Genomic DNA, 18,264 nt, shown 5'->3' on the forward strand with positions numbered 1-18,264 from the left:
CAGTCAAAGACTCTAAATCGACAATGACGTTACATAAATAAACAGAGATGACCTCCATCAGCTGAGACAGACACACTGCCTTTTGAAAGATCTCTTTTTTTTTTTTGACCCAGTTGAATTTGGCTGGCAGTCTCCTGGCTGCTTTGGAAGTCATAACTCACTATGGCTGGGTTAACAGCAGACAGGGCACCGACACAATGCTTCATTCATGCGCCTTCTGGAGTCGTGAGATAAACGAGGTCAAAAAATGCAAAGCGCTTCTACGATGACTGTGCAGAGAACAGACATCGCAATGCGCCGCAGAAGAACATCAATGGTCAATAGGCAGGTCTGTGGGACTGGCTGAAAGAATGATTGAGCGAGATTGTGAAACATCGTGAACTCATCAAATTCTCCCCAGAGATCCAGATGTGCAGTGGTATGCAACTGCACAATGACACATCTGTGATTCTAAGAAATCCAAAAGGGTTGTAGCGGTCAGTGTAATTTAAATAACAGTGCTCTACTGTACGCAAAATCACCTCCAGTATTTGCATCTTTCAGTCTGATCACATGGATCATTTGCATACTGTGACAGAGAACAGTGGCTCTCAGCTTCTAGGCTTCTCACTATACTGGGGTAATGTGTGAACATATCATTGAAGCACCTTCAGCAGCAAACCTGAAGCCACACCTCTGTTTGAGGTGCCTTCCACCATATGCACATGAATACATACATTATCAAAATGCCATATATTGTATAAAAAAGATGCATTCAGCCACCACCGCCGCATCCATTTTGATCTCAAGTGTTTTAGTCACGTACATAATGAGTTTTGATGAAAGGGATGGATCTGATTATGCAACACATAACACTGCATGCCCATACAGTACTGACTTGGCATTTATTTTCATACAAATGATCCAAACAGTAAGTAAATAACACATTGTATTGAATATGATACAGTAACTGGGTCCATATACTCATTAGAGAAGTATTTACTGAGGTCAAAAAATAAGAGATAAGAGATAAGATAGAACTTTATTAATCCCTCGGGTGGGTTCCTCTGGGAAATTCGACTTCCAAAAAGCACAGCAAGTAAGGCTCAGGATAAATTCTCACAGACTTCTATGCAAACCGACGTCTTTTTGCAACCGAGTAGTCGCCCCCTGCTGGGGAAATGCAGGTTTAAGGAACTTTCATGTTGGCTTCACATTCAGAACCAGGGACAGTTTTTATTTTAACTGCAGCCTACAATCAACACTCATTTCTGGCATAATAATAAGACTTAAACCCTCTCTCCCAGGAGAAAGGCCTCTGCTTAACACATAACACCACTTCTTAATTTCCAAGCAGGCTTTTTCTAGTCTTCATACTACCGACCTGATTTGGTTTGAAAAGATGTGTGACTGGCCGAGGTCTTCCGTCAGGGGCTAGAATTTCAAGTCAGAGCCCAGAGGAAGTGCAGCAATTTGGCTCCTGCTCAGATGACTTAAATTACAATATACTAAAAGGTTTACATGAATTTCCTATGTCCAGTGACGTCAAACAGACCACCTAATCTTATAAACCTAATGCGACATACCTGGGGAGCACTGAAAATCAGACAGACAAAGTTAGCAATTATCTGGACCGCACAAACAGAGCTGTTAGGGGCTTAAAAATCAGATAATTCCCTCAAGGAGGAGGCTGAATATATAACGTATGGCTAGAATCATGACTTCAAACAATGCTGAGAATGCTCAACTATTTCTGCTATATATAGTAAAAAAAAAAATGGGACACTGATAACATGGGACCCATAGCACCTTTAAAAACTGATGATTTTAGACAATTCCTTCAAATGGTGGAGATTTAAATGAAGCTGGTTGCATGAAATCGCTCCATAGTGGTATCTGACTTCCTTTCATGCACCTGGCTGACTGGGATTGTGTGATAATAGCAAGTCAGTGGGAGACTGCAGCGACACAGTTACACCCGTGGTATGACTGAGTCATGCATGAGGGCAAGCTGGAAAGAATTTGTCAGAAAAATAAGAAGGATGGAAAGAGACATTAGTCAGAGAGATACATGACCAACAAAGATATTATTGATATGGAAAGAAGAAGAGAAAAACCTGATCTGTTTTCTATTTTTCTGAATCGTTCCATCTCTCCGTTTGTTTATTGGGCAGCTGGATATATTTCATATGTTACACACATGCACAGAGAAAGAAAAGAACACAAAGGGTCACCGGTCGTTAGCAGGAAAACGCTGAAAGAAATCCTCAATATCACCCAAGCGCACACTTCCCACACACAACAGGAAGTGAGACACACTTTACTACAGAGTACCCAAGTATCACTTCCTGTTGACCGCGTTGCTGCGTCGCACGTTACTCCGCAGTGTCAGTTTATGCTTTTTATTGCTCAAGCGTGATCTAAAAATAGGCCCAACAAGGTTAAAAAGGAAAAAAGTGCAGGACCTGGTGTGGTTACAATAGTCTTAGCGGAAAAACCGGACCAAAAACTTGGGGGCTTTAACTCATATCCGCACATGCCTCTTGTCCCTGTTCCCTGATGGCCAATTAAGACACACAGACAGACCTATTCCTGAACACAGCGCATAAAAGGACATCTGAGCGGAACAACAGAGGACAAGACGGGGAATAAAGAGCCACATAAGCTGATGACAGTGCATCAGCCGGCAGCATGCTAGAGAAGATGATGACGGGGCCACTGGTTAAGTTTGTGCAAGTTGAAAATATTACTCAAGTAGTTTCCCAACACCGCAGCTGATTGCACAGGTATCTTTGTTTTGACATGCTGCAGTTAGCTACACACAGACACTCAGTAAGTGGGAGTGTTTTAACAGGCTGATCAGCGAGGTGTTTTCAGGCCGGGAAGGAATTAAGTAGCGACAGGTCATAACAGGATAAGATATGAGTTAGCGTTTAGCCACATCGTCTGGCTCTTGTTTTTCACTGAATCATGTGGAAAACAGTACAGCTTTATTTATTGTTATTTTTTTAAAACTCGATTGCCCCTCTAAATATGTCTAATTTAGTCTTTCGACTAAAAAAACTATGACAAGTGTTTTACGTATTCCTACGACTGTGACTATGTGTTATTCTCACATTGCTCAGTCAGGCAACATGTAAATGTTCAAGGCATCAGTGTATGTATGAAGATGGCTTGAGTGTCACCAACACCTTATTCATTTAACTTGTCACCCATGTGAACTGGTGATACAGCTGTAATGATTTCAACCATTATTTACCAGTAATAACTGTTGCCAATCCACCCCAGTGCGTTAGAGAGGATTTTCTTATATAATTCAGAAGCTAAGGATGGATGGATGGAATGAGAAGTAATGCCGGCTTCTCATTTCTCCTCATGTGGATAATAAAAATAAAGACAGAAACCTTTTCCACACACGGCAGATTTACTGACTGACACTAAACGAGAAATCTCTGAAAGCTTCTCTTCCATTCCTGTTCAAATATAATAATAGAGGAAAATATCCTCATTAAGACTCTAGTCTAATAATGCAGAATTATTCAACGCTAAAAGCCTGCCTCAAATCCCATTCTATATAAAAATCTGGCCTCCCTAATGCCCTTGGATTTAAAAACACACACACACACAAACACACACACACATACACACACAATGTGATTCCTGTTCCAAAGCCTGGACCCCAAGTTCATGCCACACAACAGTCCCTAATGGGTCCATGCAGAAGAAAGCGGGCATGTCGAAGGGGCAGGGACGGGGAGGTTTCTACTTTCCTTTTCTCCAGGAATGCTCACTTGTCCGCACAGCGTGGCGGTGAGCTGAAAGAGCTTCCCCCGTCCGGCCATTCATCCAACACACAAAGGCAATTTCACAGGATGACAAGCTTTCTCTCTGCTTTTCTTCCTCACTGCTCCTCATCGTCTCTCAGTTCATTCCTCTGTCTCTAAAACACACTTTTTCACACTTGCGCTCCCAGGCTGTCATTAACATGTTAATGGACATCCAGTAGAACATGAACGCAAACCAGTGGGAAACTTGTGGTGAAAAACACAAGCGGAGAAAGCAAAAAAAGAAGGCCTGGGAATGTCGGCATACCACTCTATCTCCTGGCTGACTCCGTCTGCGAGGGTGGTTAATTTGTCTGGAGCTAAACCACTCAGCAGCACCGCTCAGCCAAAGGGCCCTTCATCCATCAGGCTGATGAATGCAAGCAAAGTCACCCTGAAGAAAACGGAGCCCTTCTGTAGACTACATCAGAGGTGCTCTCTTCTCGTGTACCTTTTTATCATTTAAGAATGTGATAAATACAGAAAAAGGTTATTTTTCCATAATGAGTGACCTGCTCTGGTTATAGCAACTCAAACAGAAAACACTAACACTGGTTGGACTCCCTCATTTATACAATGTGGTTTAACCACAATGGTGTGTGTGGTAGCTGGAAATAAGTCATCAGATGACAAGATTAATTAGAAATGTTAGCTAGTTAATATGCACTTTATTAACCCCTAAGTTGCTTTTCTGCAGCCAATATTTAGCTGTTCCAAACAGCTTGATTTTTTTTTTATATCATACTCTGTAATGTTTATCTAAAACAACATGCCATGATGTGGTAATAGTTGGAAATTTGGAAAATTATGCATCAATTGTCCTGACATACAGGCATACATTTGGTGGTGTGGCCTTCCTAATGCATTCACACATTTGTAGCTATGACTGGCCTAGTAGCAGCTAGCTAGTGTTAGCGTAGCTGTCACTTTAACAATAGAGAACAAACTCCACACACAAAGCATTTTCACACATGCTCTTATGCATTATGATAAAGAAATAGTTTTTTTTTGTTTTTTTTTAAATTTCCACATCTGGCAAACACACTGAAGCGGGTAAACATAGGAAAAACAACTTCATGGTTTTCAGGCTATTGCTAACAAAGGAAATGCAAGCTAAGCTAAGATGTATTTTTAATAACACATGTACAATTAACATTTCTTTTAAGCTTGTTAACAATATGAATGTTAAACTAATTTAATGACACTCATTTTACATTTTCTTTTTTCTTCAGTGATGACAAATTTGCCTGACTATTCTCTTGTAATTTGTACATTTGGGCATCGTTTGCACTTTAAACATGTTCAGTGGGCTGCCAGAGAGCTCATCACCAGTCAAAAGTGCTGTTAGGTAAGCGTATCAGAGGTGGAAACATGTATTTATGATGACATCCTTAGTATTCAAGTTATAAATAAACCCGTGCCTTTGGGTGGCCCTGCAGAGCAGGTGTCTGAGAGCTTGTGTAGTGCTGATGAACCATGGGCATGATTTAGATTTCAAACTACTGCAGATATCATCTACTGTTAACTGTAGCAGTCCTCTATTATGATGACAGCTCAATAACACACTGCATGTTTAGCGTCACTCAAACCCCCTTGACCTGATTACTGCTGGCTTTTAGTCTGCATAATGCTTCATAGTTACCTGTTATCTACACACTGTGTTGTTCCTGCATGATCAATATGAACAAACACGGGGATACCTAAAGAAAATGTTTGGATTTGTTTATGTGCTGGACTGGACCAAGACAGAAAAGTTGAATGCGGTAAAACCTAAACAGTGAACTGAAAGATGCTAAAGATGCCACAGTTATATTTTTCTGCGGGCTTTCATTATAGCCAACATCCTTCACATTACACACAGTCACATTATGGAGACGAGCGATTGCCCAAACTGTCCATCTACTGAGCTTTACATGCTATAATTAGCAGGTACAGTCTGGTCCAGTCAGCAGCATGAACGAGCGTCTGGCTGTGCAGCTTAGATATCTTCTATCAGTGAGACGAGAGAAACCAGATTCACATTTGATAATTCAATTACAGTTTTTTTAATTTCAAAGGGCAGTCACTTCAAGGGGCCTTATATTCTAAGGTAAAAGATGTTACAATAACATAGAGAAAAAACCAACAATCAGATGACTCCCTATGAGCAAACATTTGGTGACACTGGGAAGGAAAAACTCCCTTTTAACAGGAAGAAACCATCAGCAGAACAGCACGCAGGGAGGGAGACAGGACAAATACACTTTAAAAAGGACTGAGGAAGCTTTTCAACAGGTGTTCTGATTTCAGTGTGTCCAAGTAGGACTTTATCACCTTCATACTCATGTAGCCATTCAGAGATGTCACCTGCCCCATGGAAGGAGCATTAGACCACTCTTGACAGGACAGAATTGTTAAAGGACTAAAGTGATCACCCAGTACAACTCTGCATTTATTTAGAGGGAATTCTCTCAAAGGTAGGGATCCATCAGATCCATTCAAATCCATCTTGTGGTCCAAATTAGAGTCCTTATCAGGTCAATTCTTGCTCAAGGGTTCAAGTTTTTCTGTTGATTTGTCATTATCACGTACGTATTACTAATCAACCTGAATAATGACTGATGCAGAAAACACACCCCAGTGCTGTCAGTTTCATGCTCAGCAGTCATGCTGTGCGGCTGCTTGACCTTTTCAACTTCCTTGTGATCTATGTTGCATTTTTCTCAGAATTACAACAGAAATCGATTTTGGAATTTCACAATGACACAAGTGATGAAGTGAATAATTGAAAGGGATTTTACACAAACGTCACAAGGTGCCAACAGTCGCTTTAAAAAGACACAGCATGCTGTGCTGTGCCTGTTGCTCATCACTGTAAAAGTGCACCGCAGAGCTGAGCTGTAGAGCTGCACTTCCTTCGCCTTCAACAAAACGGAACCACACGAGGGGACAGAAAGCGCACCTGAAACTCATGCTCGTCTTACATTTCAGTTCAACTCTGATTCCCCATTAGCCATTCAAGCTTCTGCAAAAACGAGAACATTTATCAGAATAAAAGCACAATCTTAACAAGGTGATTAGTGACCCAGTATGCTCATTTTCACCTATATACTTTTATCCTTGGCCTCCACTAAAGTAGTTTTGTGTAATACACATTTCAGATACACGTTTGAATATCAGTGTCCACCACTTTAACATTATATATGTGACAGAAGACAAAGAAAAACCTCAACACTTTAAGTAGTGTGAGACTATAGTCCAACTCTCAGGCACTTACTGGACCGTCAACAGTCTGAAGTATTTTTGTTCATGCAGGGACACCTGAGAACCTTTGCACAGCCTTCTGAATGATCCCCAAAACAGGACCGGGCACTTACAGGATGACAAACTGGGGCATCGTCCTTCTTCTTTTTCTTGCATTTTCACAAAGCATCTACCCAGGAGGAAGTTAAAGAACAGAAATGATTCTACTGCAAAGCTATACAGGACACCTAAAACCAACGGGACTGAAATGTATTGTACATATGTCTCAACAACCTGAGGGCATTACTCTGGATGCAGCAAACTGGAAACGCTAATACAAGCTTCACACCACAGGAGTGCTAGATTAATAAGAAAGAGAAACCAGAGGAAGAACTGCAAAAGAAATCCCAATGGAAGCCAAGAAGCTGCTCAACAAGACCGACAGGTTCACTGTAATGTAGACCAAGTATGCTTATCTTCTCATGTAAAACCTGAAGAACATGTGTGGTGCTGTTCGCTTCCACCGGTGATTTTCCATTTTCCCAAAATCCTCGTGGTTATTATTAGTTCTTAATTCTGTACTCAGTCATTCAAGCAGGGGTAAAGGGAGGACACACAATACAGAGACGGCTGGCTGGATGATGTAACTGTTAATATTAACAGTCAGACTTTAATTTCACTGAGTAAACCCAACTTGGATTTAAAAACAAGTAAATATTGAATATTTCTTTCAATTTGATTTGGTGAGATCAATTAAAACAATCATTGTTTTGTCTGTTGGAAATTCAGTTTATGTAGACAGCAGCTGATATGTGATTTTCAATGATTTATCACAGTTATTTGATAAGATAAGATAAGATAAGATAACCTTTATTAGTCCCACACGTGGGAAATTTGTTATATTATGTATTATTATTATGTTATGTATTATCAAATAAGATTGCATGTAATTGCCAACTAAACTCCAGTCAGTCTCAGACTGATATCAGACACAAAGCAGACTGACTTTATCTGAGGGCAACAGTGATCTTATTCTACACCTATTTAAATAAAAATAAATATAGTGAGATAACTTTATTTAATGAATAAAACAGATATATAGACAAAGTTTAACTGTCATTTGATTTGACAAAAGATGATAAATTGCAATATATTTTACTGCAACACTTAGTGTACTGCTAAATACTAAAAATTATATAATATTATTATATGATGAATGACTTATTCTCACCTTCAGCATAGAACATCCTAATATGAAATAATATATGACTGTAAGCTTTTGTTACCCCAAATATTCAACTATTATGGACGGATTATAAGACGACAAACACATAAACCAAACATTTTTAGATTTATGTCTAATTTTGCATTCAATGTATGTTGAATTCAATTGTTGAATTAAATGTTTGCAAAGTACAATCAGTATTAGACGTTGTGTTCATGCATCACAAAAGTCAAATGAAGAGAGGGTAAAAACAAACCGGTCAATGTGGTCAAAGGCAAAGTTCACATTCTTCTGTTGAAGAAGCCTGATCACATTTCAGCTCATGAGGTAAGCAATAAGCAATGAGGAATGAGCAATAAGCAGGCCACAGGCAGATTACTATCAGCTCACACGCCCTGATAAAAGAGGAAGTTTTAGTGCTTCAGTCCCTCGGGTCAGCCAATCAGTGACTGCGTAAGACTTTCACAGAGCTGTCGTGAAAACGGTGATGCAAGAAAGGGCAGGCGTGTGGGCCGTGTCTGCTGATGAAATTTCAGTGGTCAGCTGATATTGCGATTCACTGTAATTTTATTTTCAACTTTACCACCAAGTCTGCCATCTGTAAAATTTACCACTGCTTTCTACGAGCATCTACTTGGAGTTCAAGTCCAGTCACGGTGTGAGTGCGTATATCTGATAAACATTACACAATTTTATAACAATTATTAACCACAAAAAGTGATCCCAGAATGTGGCTGTTACATCTGCTCAGTGTGCATGTGTGACACCTGAGATAGTTGTCTCTCTATCTTGATCTTAGCTTTCTATTTTGGTTTCTTTTCTTGTGTTACAAACTAAACTTTCTACACTAACAAGCAAAAATGCTGTTTTAATTCAAAGCTTTGACAAAACACACTGGAGTTCACCTCTCATCTGAAACCACTTTAAAGTTTCACTTTCACTTGCTGCTCACTATTGTTTTCACTGGCAAAAGATGGCAGTACTCCACAATATTAGCACATGTTAGAGAGACGCTTGTTCTTGGCTGCTAGGCGTCCAAGTTCTGCACCATGCGAAGGTGAGGACACAAGCATGCGTGCTAACACGGCTGCTGGAAGACACTGAGCTGATAATTAAAGCTCGCGCAAAGGGGGTGATTCTCTTGGAAAGGACAGTCCTGCATTAGTGTGATCAAATACTATTTGCCTATTTGCACTACTCTGCCTGGTTTGCACTCAATGTCATTTACCCTTATATTGTATATTGTATAGCTTTCTTGTTATATGTAAAATTGTATTATATTATTTAATTTTTTTACTTTAAAATATTTTACTTGCATTTTTAATCACTCTTATATTTAAATGTTCATTTTCTATTTTATCTAGGGATTGAGAGTAACGAAGTTTCTATTCTCTGTATGTCCTGTACATGTGGCAGAATTGACAATAAAGTTGACTTTGACTTTGAAAAAAAAAAAAAAAAAAAAATTCTGAATTTCGCAACAGTTGCCAGCACAGATAAAAAGGTCAGACAGATGCAATTTCTTATTCGTGTTGACAGTCCCATGTCTTTGTCATTTGATGGGGTTTAATGAATACTGGAAGAACTCGAACACTTTGTCTGATAAGAAACAATCGAGCGGCAGTCCGAATTTTCCAACTAAAGGTGGAATGATTGCACACGTTTGGCTCTTTTCAAAGTGAGAAATTCCCATGTGAACCTAATGGTGACATTGTTACCTAGCAATAGGTCATCTACCTTTGAGAGGAATTAACTGAGCTGTTGTGAATCAGTGTTCCATAAATATGATGCAACTGAAAGGAGAGAAAAATATCTGGACCAGTAATTTCCCACACTTCTTAACACATTACCATGTGGCTGCTGATAAAACACTAAGAATTAGCATCAAGCTACATGTATTATTATTTTGTGTGTGTGTGTGTGTGTGTTCATTATATCTACCAATAAACATTTATATTCTTGAAAAATCTGAATTTCTAACCTTTAAATTAAAACTGCTCCAGTCATGTTAGCGTGACAAAGCTAGCTCCTAACTCAGAGCGAGCTAATGGCTCAGTCACATGAGTGAATTTCTGTTTATTTAGACAAATATTTAATTACTGCAGTTAACCGGCGTATAATCACAATCACAGTCTGATATCAGACTGATAACCAATATCTGACTGCTCCGTCTTAGGGCAATATTTATGGCGGCTTTTAGTGATGGCATTGTTGTGCAATCTTATTTTGTAGTTTTGCTTTAGTAAAGTTTTCCTTTAAGGACAGACTTTGCAGTTAAATTATATTTTATTGCAATATCACAATGTTAAGAAATTGTGATAACATTGTATCATGAATGAATCGCGGGTTCATGGGTTGTCTGCTGATTCCCACCCTTAATTGAAAGGGCCTCAACTTTCCGGTGCCAGCTTCAACTCCAGGCAAACTCATCTGATCTCTTTTGAAGAACAAGGACTGATTGATTTAAAAATAGATAAAGAAATAAAAGGTTTATCTATATGGAAAATAATTAACAGCTGCAGTAGCAAAGTTTTGTGTGTCTATAAAGCAGTAAAGGAACCTAAAAAATGTACAGTATCATGTTTATAATATTCTGACTTGGTGTGATTATGGAGGCTGAGTTCAACAGAATTTGCAAACACTGTTTCATGTTTGCCCAACAGAACGCCAACAGGATCGGGCCCAGACGCAGACCGGCTGAAGAGAGGTGGGTGGAAAGGAACAGGCGGCGCACATGCAGTGAAGCTAAGAGGAAATGAGCTGGGAGGAAAGAGAGGAGGAAGAAGGGCTAGTGACAGAGCTGATGTAGTTGGCATGCGGGTCCAGTTGAGTTCACTGGGACAGACTCACTTCGTTTGAGCAACCTTTAACACTGAAAAGATAGTTTTTGCTCCCTTGTTGTCACGTGCCTGTGCTGGTGTGACTTCTGATTTAGGGTATGCATAAGTACATACTGAGAAGACTGCAGTCATGGCATGAGCAAATATCCACTGTACATCAGTCCCATCCCTTTTGTTAGCTCACGTTACAGAATCAGGTGAAGCCAGGGAGCAAACAAGGCAGCAGTGTGGGAATGAATGGAGCCGCAGAGGCCTTATCTCCATACAGGAGACTGACTATTACACAACTATTACACTAAGAATCAGCAGCGGTTCCAGTATGAGGAAGACCGACTGTACATGGGGTTATACAGCCTGTCTGGCATCCTGCTCATGAGCAAACATTTCTAACCTTCAGCTGCAGTCCCCTGAGGAGGCCTGCTCCATGGCAGTCGCACTACACTTGGCCCTAACAGACACCTTGACACAATGTTCAACAGAGACCTGACACTATGGAAGAATCCATCCATCCATCCATTTGCTTCCGCTTATCCTTTTCAGGGTCGCGGGGGGCGCTGGAGCCTATCCCAGCTGTCATAGGGCGAAAGGCGGGGTACACCCTGGACAGGTCGCCAGTCTGTCGCAGGGCTAACACACAGGGACAGACAACCATTCACACTCACTAACACATTCACACCTAGTGGCAATTTGGATTATCCAATTAACCTATCCCCACAAGCTGCATGTCTTTGGACGGTGGGAGGAAGCCGGAGTACCCGGAGGGAACCCACGCAAACACGGGGAGAACATGCAAACTCCACACAGAAAGACCCCGGCCTGATGGTGGAATTGAACTCAGGACCTTCTTGCTGTGCGGCATGATATGGAAGAATCCCATAATGGTAAAAATGGCAGCTGTTCCACCACTGCACCCAACGAGCTTGTTACAGTCAAACAGCAGCAGTGCACGGGCTCAGCAGAGGTTCAGCGGCGCAGTGGCAAAAATACAGCATGTCTCATTATCATGTAAATATGAAGGTACATGTACTTGTTGTTTTCTTGACTTATGATGATGTGATTTAGCGTGTCGTCTCTTCTGCTCTTTGCTAGCAGGGACAGAGACAATGATTGTGTCAGCTGTATAACATGAGTATAACACATTGGGAATAAAGCATGCCAATTCAAGCTCGTTTAAATAAGGGCTCTCAGACCCAAAGAGGTGCCCAGGGTCATTGTCAAGCTGGCTAGCAAGCAGCAAGACTTGCTTCTGGAAGAGTTTTGAAACAGCCTCTCCTATAGGTCAGGGTAACTGTGTTCCACAGGAGCATGACAACCGATGTGGAGGTGGCTGACATGTGGAGTTATCGTACTACAATAACTCAAAGTTGACTTTGAGTTACTGTAGTACGATAACATAAGACAGGACAAGTGGGAAGGAGCAGGTCGAGTGTGTTAAGTGAAAGTGACAGTTACTGATAAGGGGGAAGCTTGTTCATGCATAGCTTTTCTTTAGAATTTGCTACAGCTTTTTTTTTCTTTTTTGTGTTATAAACCATCTGAGAACAAACCAAGAACCCACTCTGAGTGCTACGCGTGGTTCTGCTGCGATGTGAGCACCCCCCTAATAGGCCTACTAGGCCGATCGTGGCTCAAGAGTTGGGAGTTCGCCTTGTAATCGGAAGGTTGCCGGTTTGAGCCGTGGATCGGACAGGTCGTTATGTCCTTGGGCAAGACACTTCACCCGTTGCCTACTGGTGGTGGTCAGAGGGCCCGGTGACGCCAGTGTCCGGCACCCTCGCCTCTGTCAGTGCACCCCAGGGTGGCTGTGGCTACAATGTAGCTTACCATCACCAGTGTGTGAACGTGTGTGTGAATGGGTGGATGACTGGATGTAAAGCGCTTTGGGGTCCTTAGGGACTAGTAAAGCGCTATACAAATACAGGCCATTTACTAAATAGCTTATAGGAGCTCTTGACATCAGATCACGTGACCTGCACAGAGAATGCCACGTTGTCATGGAACTGTAGATGTTCAAGTGTTTTTTGTGCCAATGAGGATCACGTGAATTTATGAAAAGCTTCACTCCAGCCACTAAAAACAAGAAAGAAATTGTTTAGGCCTCCTTGGCTCTTATGGCGCCAACTACAGCCTTTATTTATTCATTCAGTTACTGGGTGTTGCTGGGGTTTTAACCATTTTTACCAAGGTAGTGATCCATTCTTCAACTCATCACTTACTTCTTTAGATGACATCCTGAACAATGCTAATATTTTATTTAAGTCTAATATTTAACCTTAGGAGACCTGGTCTGGACCCTGGACTGCAAAATGTTCACTTCTGACCCACCTTCTGTCCTTCCTGTCATTATTAAAGTGATGACGCAAAAGTGCAACAAATGTAGTAGTAAGCTGGGGTGGGTTAAACTGGTTCTGCTACCACACTGGTCGGACCTGAAGTGTCCATAAAATGCGCATGAATGTGATGTAGCGTATTTACATTCTGTGCCAACGCATTCCAAAGTATTGGCTCACCTTATTTTAATGAAAATGTGGCAAAATGAAAGACAATGAAGGGCTTTTTAAATAAGCAGTGTAGCGAGTTTTACTGCTTTAGTAAAGCAGCATCTGCTAAACTAGTTATGCAACTGTTTGCACCTCAAGTCGACGTAGTTAAGGTAATGTTTACTCTTATGGTCTGTCATTAGCACTTCCTTTAATGTTCGTAATGACTTATCGCTGTCTGAGATCACGGGCTCCCTCTCTAAATGAGTTTAAACAGACTCCCTGACAGCCAGGGATTAATTAACCATGATAAATATAATCATCTTAATTTTATATTAATCATGGTTAATACTGGGGATATTTATAACTGTAGGGAAATGACTACAACTAGTGACACCACAGCTATATAGAGCAGGTCACTTGTTTCAGCATCTTAACTTATGTCATCATGACTGGAATATCTTTGAGGTTGCTAATGAAACAAAACAATGCAGCTGAAGATGTTACCTCTCACCTTGTTACCGTCCTACACACTCTCCTGTTTCCTGCAGCTTGGTAGCTAAGCAGGAACATGTTTTCCCAGATATAACCTAATACTTCCCCGGATGCTTTTGTGTCTTTGAACCCGTTTGTTTTCGGTGTTCAGCAGACCTGACCTATTAAAGCTCACTGCCAGCTGAGCTCTGCTGCCAGGCTGTGGGGCAAATAAAGCCTGTGTGATGTAGAGCTCGGCAGTTCTTACCACCATTCTCTCACAGCAGGGTCACCGCTCCTGGATGTGATCTCCAAAATAAGCTGCACTGCTCCACATTCAAACTAGAACAACCTCTGTGTGTGTGTGTCTTGTCCTGCATGCAGGCCTGGTCTCTGGGGGTTTCTAGTTTTCTGTGTGTGACAGTTTCACTAATATGGGTTAAATCTGCTGTTTGACTGAAGACCTTGCCTCGCAGGGAGTCCCCATATACTCACATCTAAACTGCACGTCTTCACTAATGCATCATTTTATGAATGCAAAACATTATAACATCCTGTCAGAGACGTTTGCAACTTGCAAACGTTTGTGCACAGATTTTGCAAAGGGGGAGGAAAAGCAGTGTTTTGCTCAGGAGCACAGCAGCTGCAGAGCTCCCTGTTAAGGACACAAACAGCTTGCTGTAAGTCATCCAAGAGGACACTTTCAACGCTCACCGCGGGTGAGATAAAGCTCGGGGCATCTATCATTAACAACCACACCTGCTAACTAAGCTCCCACTTCTAGGTCTTATCCACTGCAGCACTGTGAGCATACTAAGGCGGTATGTGGTGTTAAAGAGTGGCCCGGTGCAGCCTGCACGCTAGGCCCGCAACATCCATCCTAACAGCAGCAGGAGGAGGAGCAGCCAGACTCACCCAGTGTCTTGACTGCGATCTGCCGCGTCAGAGGCGGCGGCAGGTTGATGCAGACCAGATCCACATCCTGATGCAGCAGCACGTCGTCGATCCTGTTGGTGTAAAAGGGCACGTTCATCTCCTTGGCCAGCTCCTCCGCCTCCTCCTGTGTCCGGCCCCACAGCGCTTTAACGGCGAAGCCCTCGTTCTTCAGCAGCGGGATGATCACCCGTGCGGTGAGGCTGGTGCCGAACACGCCGACCCCAGGAAGCATAGCTCCAGGTTATTAGTTGGATTTGGTTCTGTGTGGATTCGCTTGGTGTTCGCAGCTCCGGACGACAGCAGAGCTGTGAAGGGAAGCGGCGGCGGGGACCGTCAGGTTGGCCATCCACCTGCACTCACACAATGTCTGTGCGGCATTTCCTCTCTGCGAACGGACACGTACTGTCGTTATCACCCGCCGAAAAATAACCCGAGAAAGGCGGAAATCCGACCCGGGCTTCTGCGCTTGAGCGAAGAAGTCTATAAATGAACCATTCCGCTCTTCACCTCGTCCGCGTCTGACAGCTATCACCGCACTGACTGCGCCAAGCAGGCGGAGAGCGTGTCCCCTCCTCCGCGGTTTGCTTACTCCTCCCCCTGCAGGACCCTCCCTGAAGATAACGGGGCTGGAAGAAACGTGAGCAGGGAAAGCGCTTGGTCTGACGGCAGGTTGCCGGAAACACCGCCGTCACCCTGTGCCCGCTCCCCGTAGGATCCCAGTGCTACGGTGCTGGAGACGTTACTGATGGTGCAGCACACACACACACACACACACACACACACACACACACACACACACACGCACACACACAGGAAGCGCTACTAGCAGCACCATTTCAAAATAAAAGCTTCACGTTGCATGGTTGTTCGTGTGTATGTGTGATTCATATGAGTTACAATCAACCAATCGAATAAAACTTTAATTCTGCAGCACTTTTCATAGAAACTAGTAGAAAAAAGTGCACATTCAGAGCAGAAAATAAACAAAACCTGCACTACACTAACAACACCTCTTTATTGTGGTAACATGAGACTCTTTGTGCTAACAATCAAGCCAAACACCAACATCATCAAATATACAGTTGAAACCAGATATTTACATACTCTTCCAATAAAAACACAATCACTTTTTTAATTGTAAAACATTAAATCAGACTAAATGTTTATTCTTTTTAGATAAATATAAAAAACATATTTGTTAAATTTAAGAGTAAAGAGAGAAATTGTATGTATTTCTTAATTACAAATGGCACCCAAATTGTATTCAAAATTGAGCCACACTTATGGAGGTCTACAATTCTTTTCCTGGTGTTTTGGTTGATATGTCTTCCCATGTCAAAGAAACAGGCTCTGTATTTTGGGGGTGCCTTATATGCATCCACAGCTGTGCCACCAATTTACTCAAATGGACTCTACTAACCTATCAGAAGCTTCTTGAGCTCAGAATGGAATGTCTGGAGTTTTCTTATTAATTAAAGATACAATAAACGTAGTGTATATATACTCCTAAATTTGATGAAAGTGATAAAAAATAGACAGCTCTGGCTGCGTGGTTCCTCCACATATCTGCTTTTTCTGATGTTAATAGCGTAGAAACCACACACACCAACAACACTGTAGCTACATTCACTGCAGCTACAGAAGCTGCAGAGGACCACATCACAACCATGACTAAATTGTGTCTGCTTACTGTTATGTCTTTTTGATTTACTGTCTTATTATTAACTAATAATAATTTCAGTTTTTTGCAGTGCTAAGGCAGAAATATTACAAGATTTTCACGGTAGTAAATGCTTCCCAGAAGATGTTCCCTCTGGTCATTCTGTACCGTTTCATGTTTTAGCAACCTGAATGTTGACCTGTGCATCAGAGTAATTGGACCCATAAAGTGTCATATATGAAATTGTGTTGATCCCTATACTGTCATTGTTCATTCTATGACCAGATACCTGCAAAAGGTGTCATCACCAGTCACACCAGTTCACTTCACCTAAGTGCATCAGGTGTGATTGCTAGCCAACAATATGAAAATGGTATTTTAACCAAAGACTGTATAGAAAGATGTAGGCCTGCGTCCTCATGCATCAGTCAGTCACAAGCTGTATGTTTTTGCCATTGGTATAGATCAATGAAGCTGAGGGTCCTTTTTTCACTCCTACAAGACTATAAATCTTTTGGCCATCATCGTCTATGATTCATTAACCCTTTCACGCATAGTGGTCGCTACAGCGGACCGCTATTCAAAGGCCGTTTTCTTGTATTTGTGTCAGTGTTGATGGTATACTTGCACATAAACCACTACATTGGACATTGATGTGCCACTCCATACCCTGCCACCCACTGGTTGTTTAATGTTACTATAGATGTACGACCTGTTTCATTGTAATTATTGTTATTTAACTCTGTCATGCATGACTTATGACAACCCCAATCAGGGTTTCATGAGTATTTTTATTCATCTTTTCAAGCCTAAATATGAATAAAAATATGTTAAAAAAAATCCTGATTGAGGTTGTCACAAGTCATGCATGACAGGGTTAACTTCCTAATCACACAGACTGAACAAATAATAAGCTTAAGTTAATCTTTTGCCCTGTTTTATTTACATATATTTGTGTGTGTGTGTAAATCATTGAAAGAAAACATCCTAATGACCCAGCAGGACCTCGTTCAATGAATGGAAAAAGCTGAATGTCACAAATCAATACAGACATGAGCGCACAATATTGCATTACTGGACTGTTATTTTGGTTCATTGGGGGTCTGAAACACCAGTGAGACTTCTTTGTGTCTGCCAATAACACATTTGTGCAGATGGATGGAAACATCTCCCTCTCCAGATCATTTGCTCAAGGATGTACAGAGCGAACAGGAGAGAGAGATAGACTCTGAACTTGCTAGGTGCAGACTGCACACAGAAAGCAGCTGCTGGCTGTCAAAGGTCAAAGCTGAGAGTTCTTTACTGTTTCTGACACAGCGTGTGCCTGCTCAGAAACACCATATAAAGAAAAAAGGTTTAAGGTTTTTGTAGCACACACAGAAACTTCCTCCTGAAGTTATAACATCAGAAACCTGTCATCCATGTGCCTTTATTGAAAACATGGTAGTAACTGTTCTGACTTAGGGAAAAATGTAAATGTTGCAAACATCACAGTCGCGCCTGCTGCTGCTGGAGATGATGTGGATGGACAGGAACAGGCTAGTAAAAACAAATCACAATGTTGACTTGTGTTTAGAGCTCTGGCTGTTGGCATCGTGTAAAGATGCTCCCACTCTCTGGGGTT

General features: G+C 41.6%; 1 protein-coding gene across 1 annotated transcript in view; it reads right to left on the minus strand.

Moving 5' to 3' along the window:
* The window catches only part of gfod1 (glucose-fructose oxidoreductase domain containing 1), a 35,343-nt gene extending 19,623 nt beyond the window's left edge, over positions 1 to 15,720 (minus strand). The window contains exon 1 of the mRNA XM_086307338.1: positions 14,960 to 15,720. Coding sequence (XP_086163464.1) covers positions 14,960 to 15,212 — 253 coding nt within the window. The 5' untranslated portion in view covers positions 15,213 to 15,720. The remainder of the gene's footprint in view (positions 1 to 14,959) is intronic.
* Positions 15,721 to 18,264: the final 2,544 nt, after the last annotated feature.

This window comes from Aulonocara sp. 'chitande type north' Nkhata Bay, linkage group LG9 (genome assembly GCF_057382095.1).
Source record: "Aulonocara sp. 'chitande type north' Nkhata Bay isolate Kocher_YH1m ecotype deep benthic linkage group LG9, A_spYH_male_GT1.1, whole genome shotgun sequence".
In the NCBI taxonomy this organism is placed as follows: Eukaryota; Metazoa; Chordata; class Actinopteri; order Cichliformes; family Cichlidae; genus Aulonocara; species Aulonocara sp. 'chitande type north' Nkhata Bay.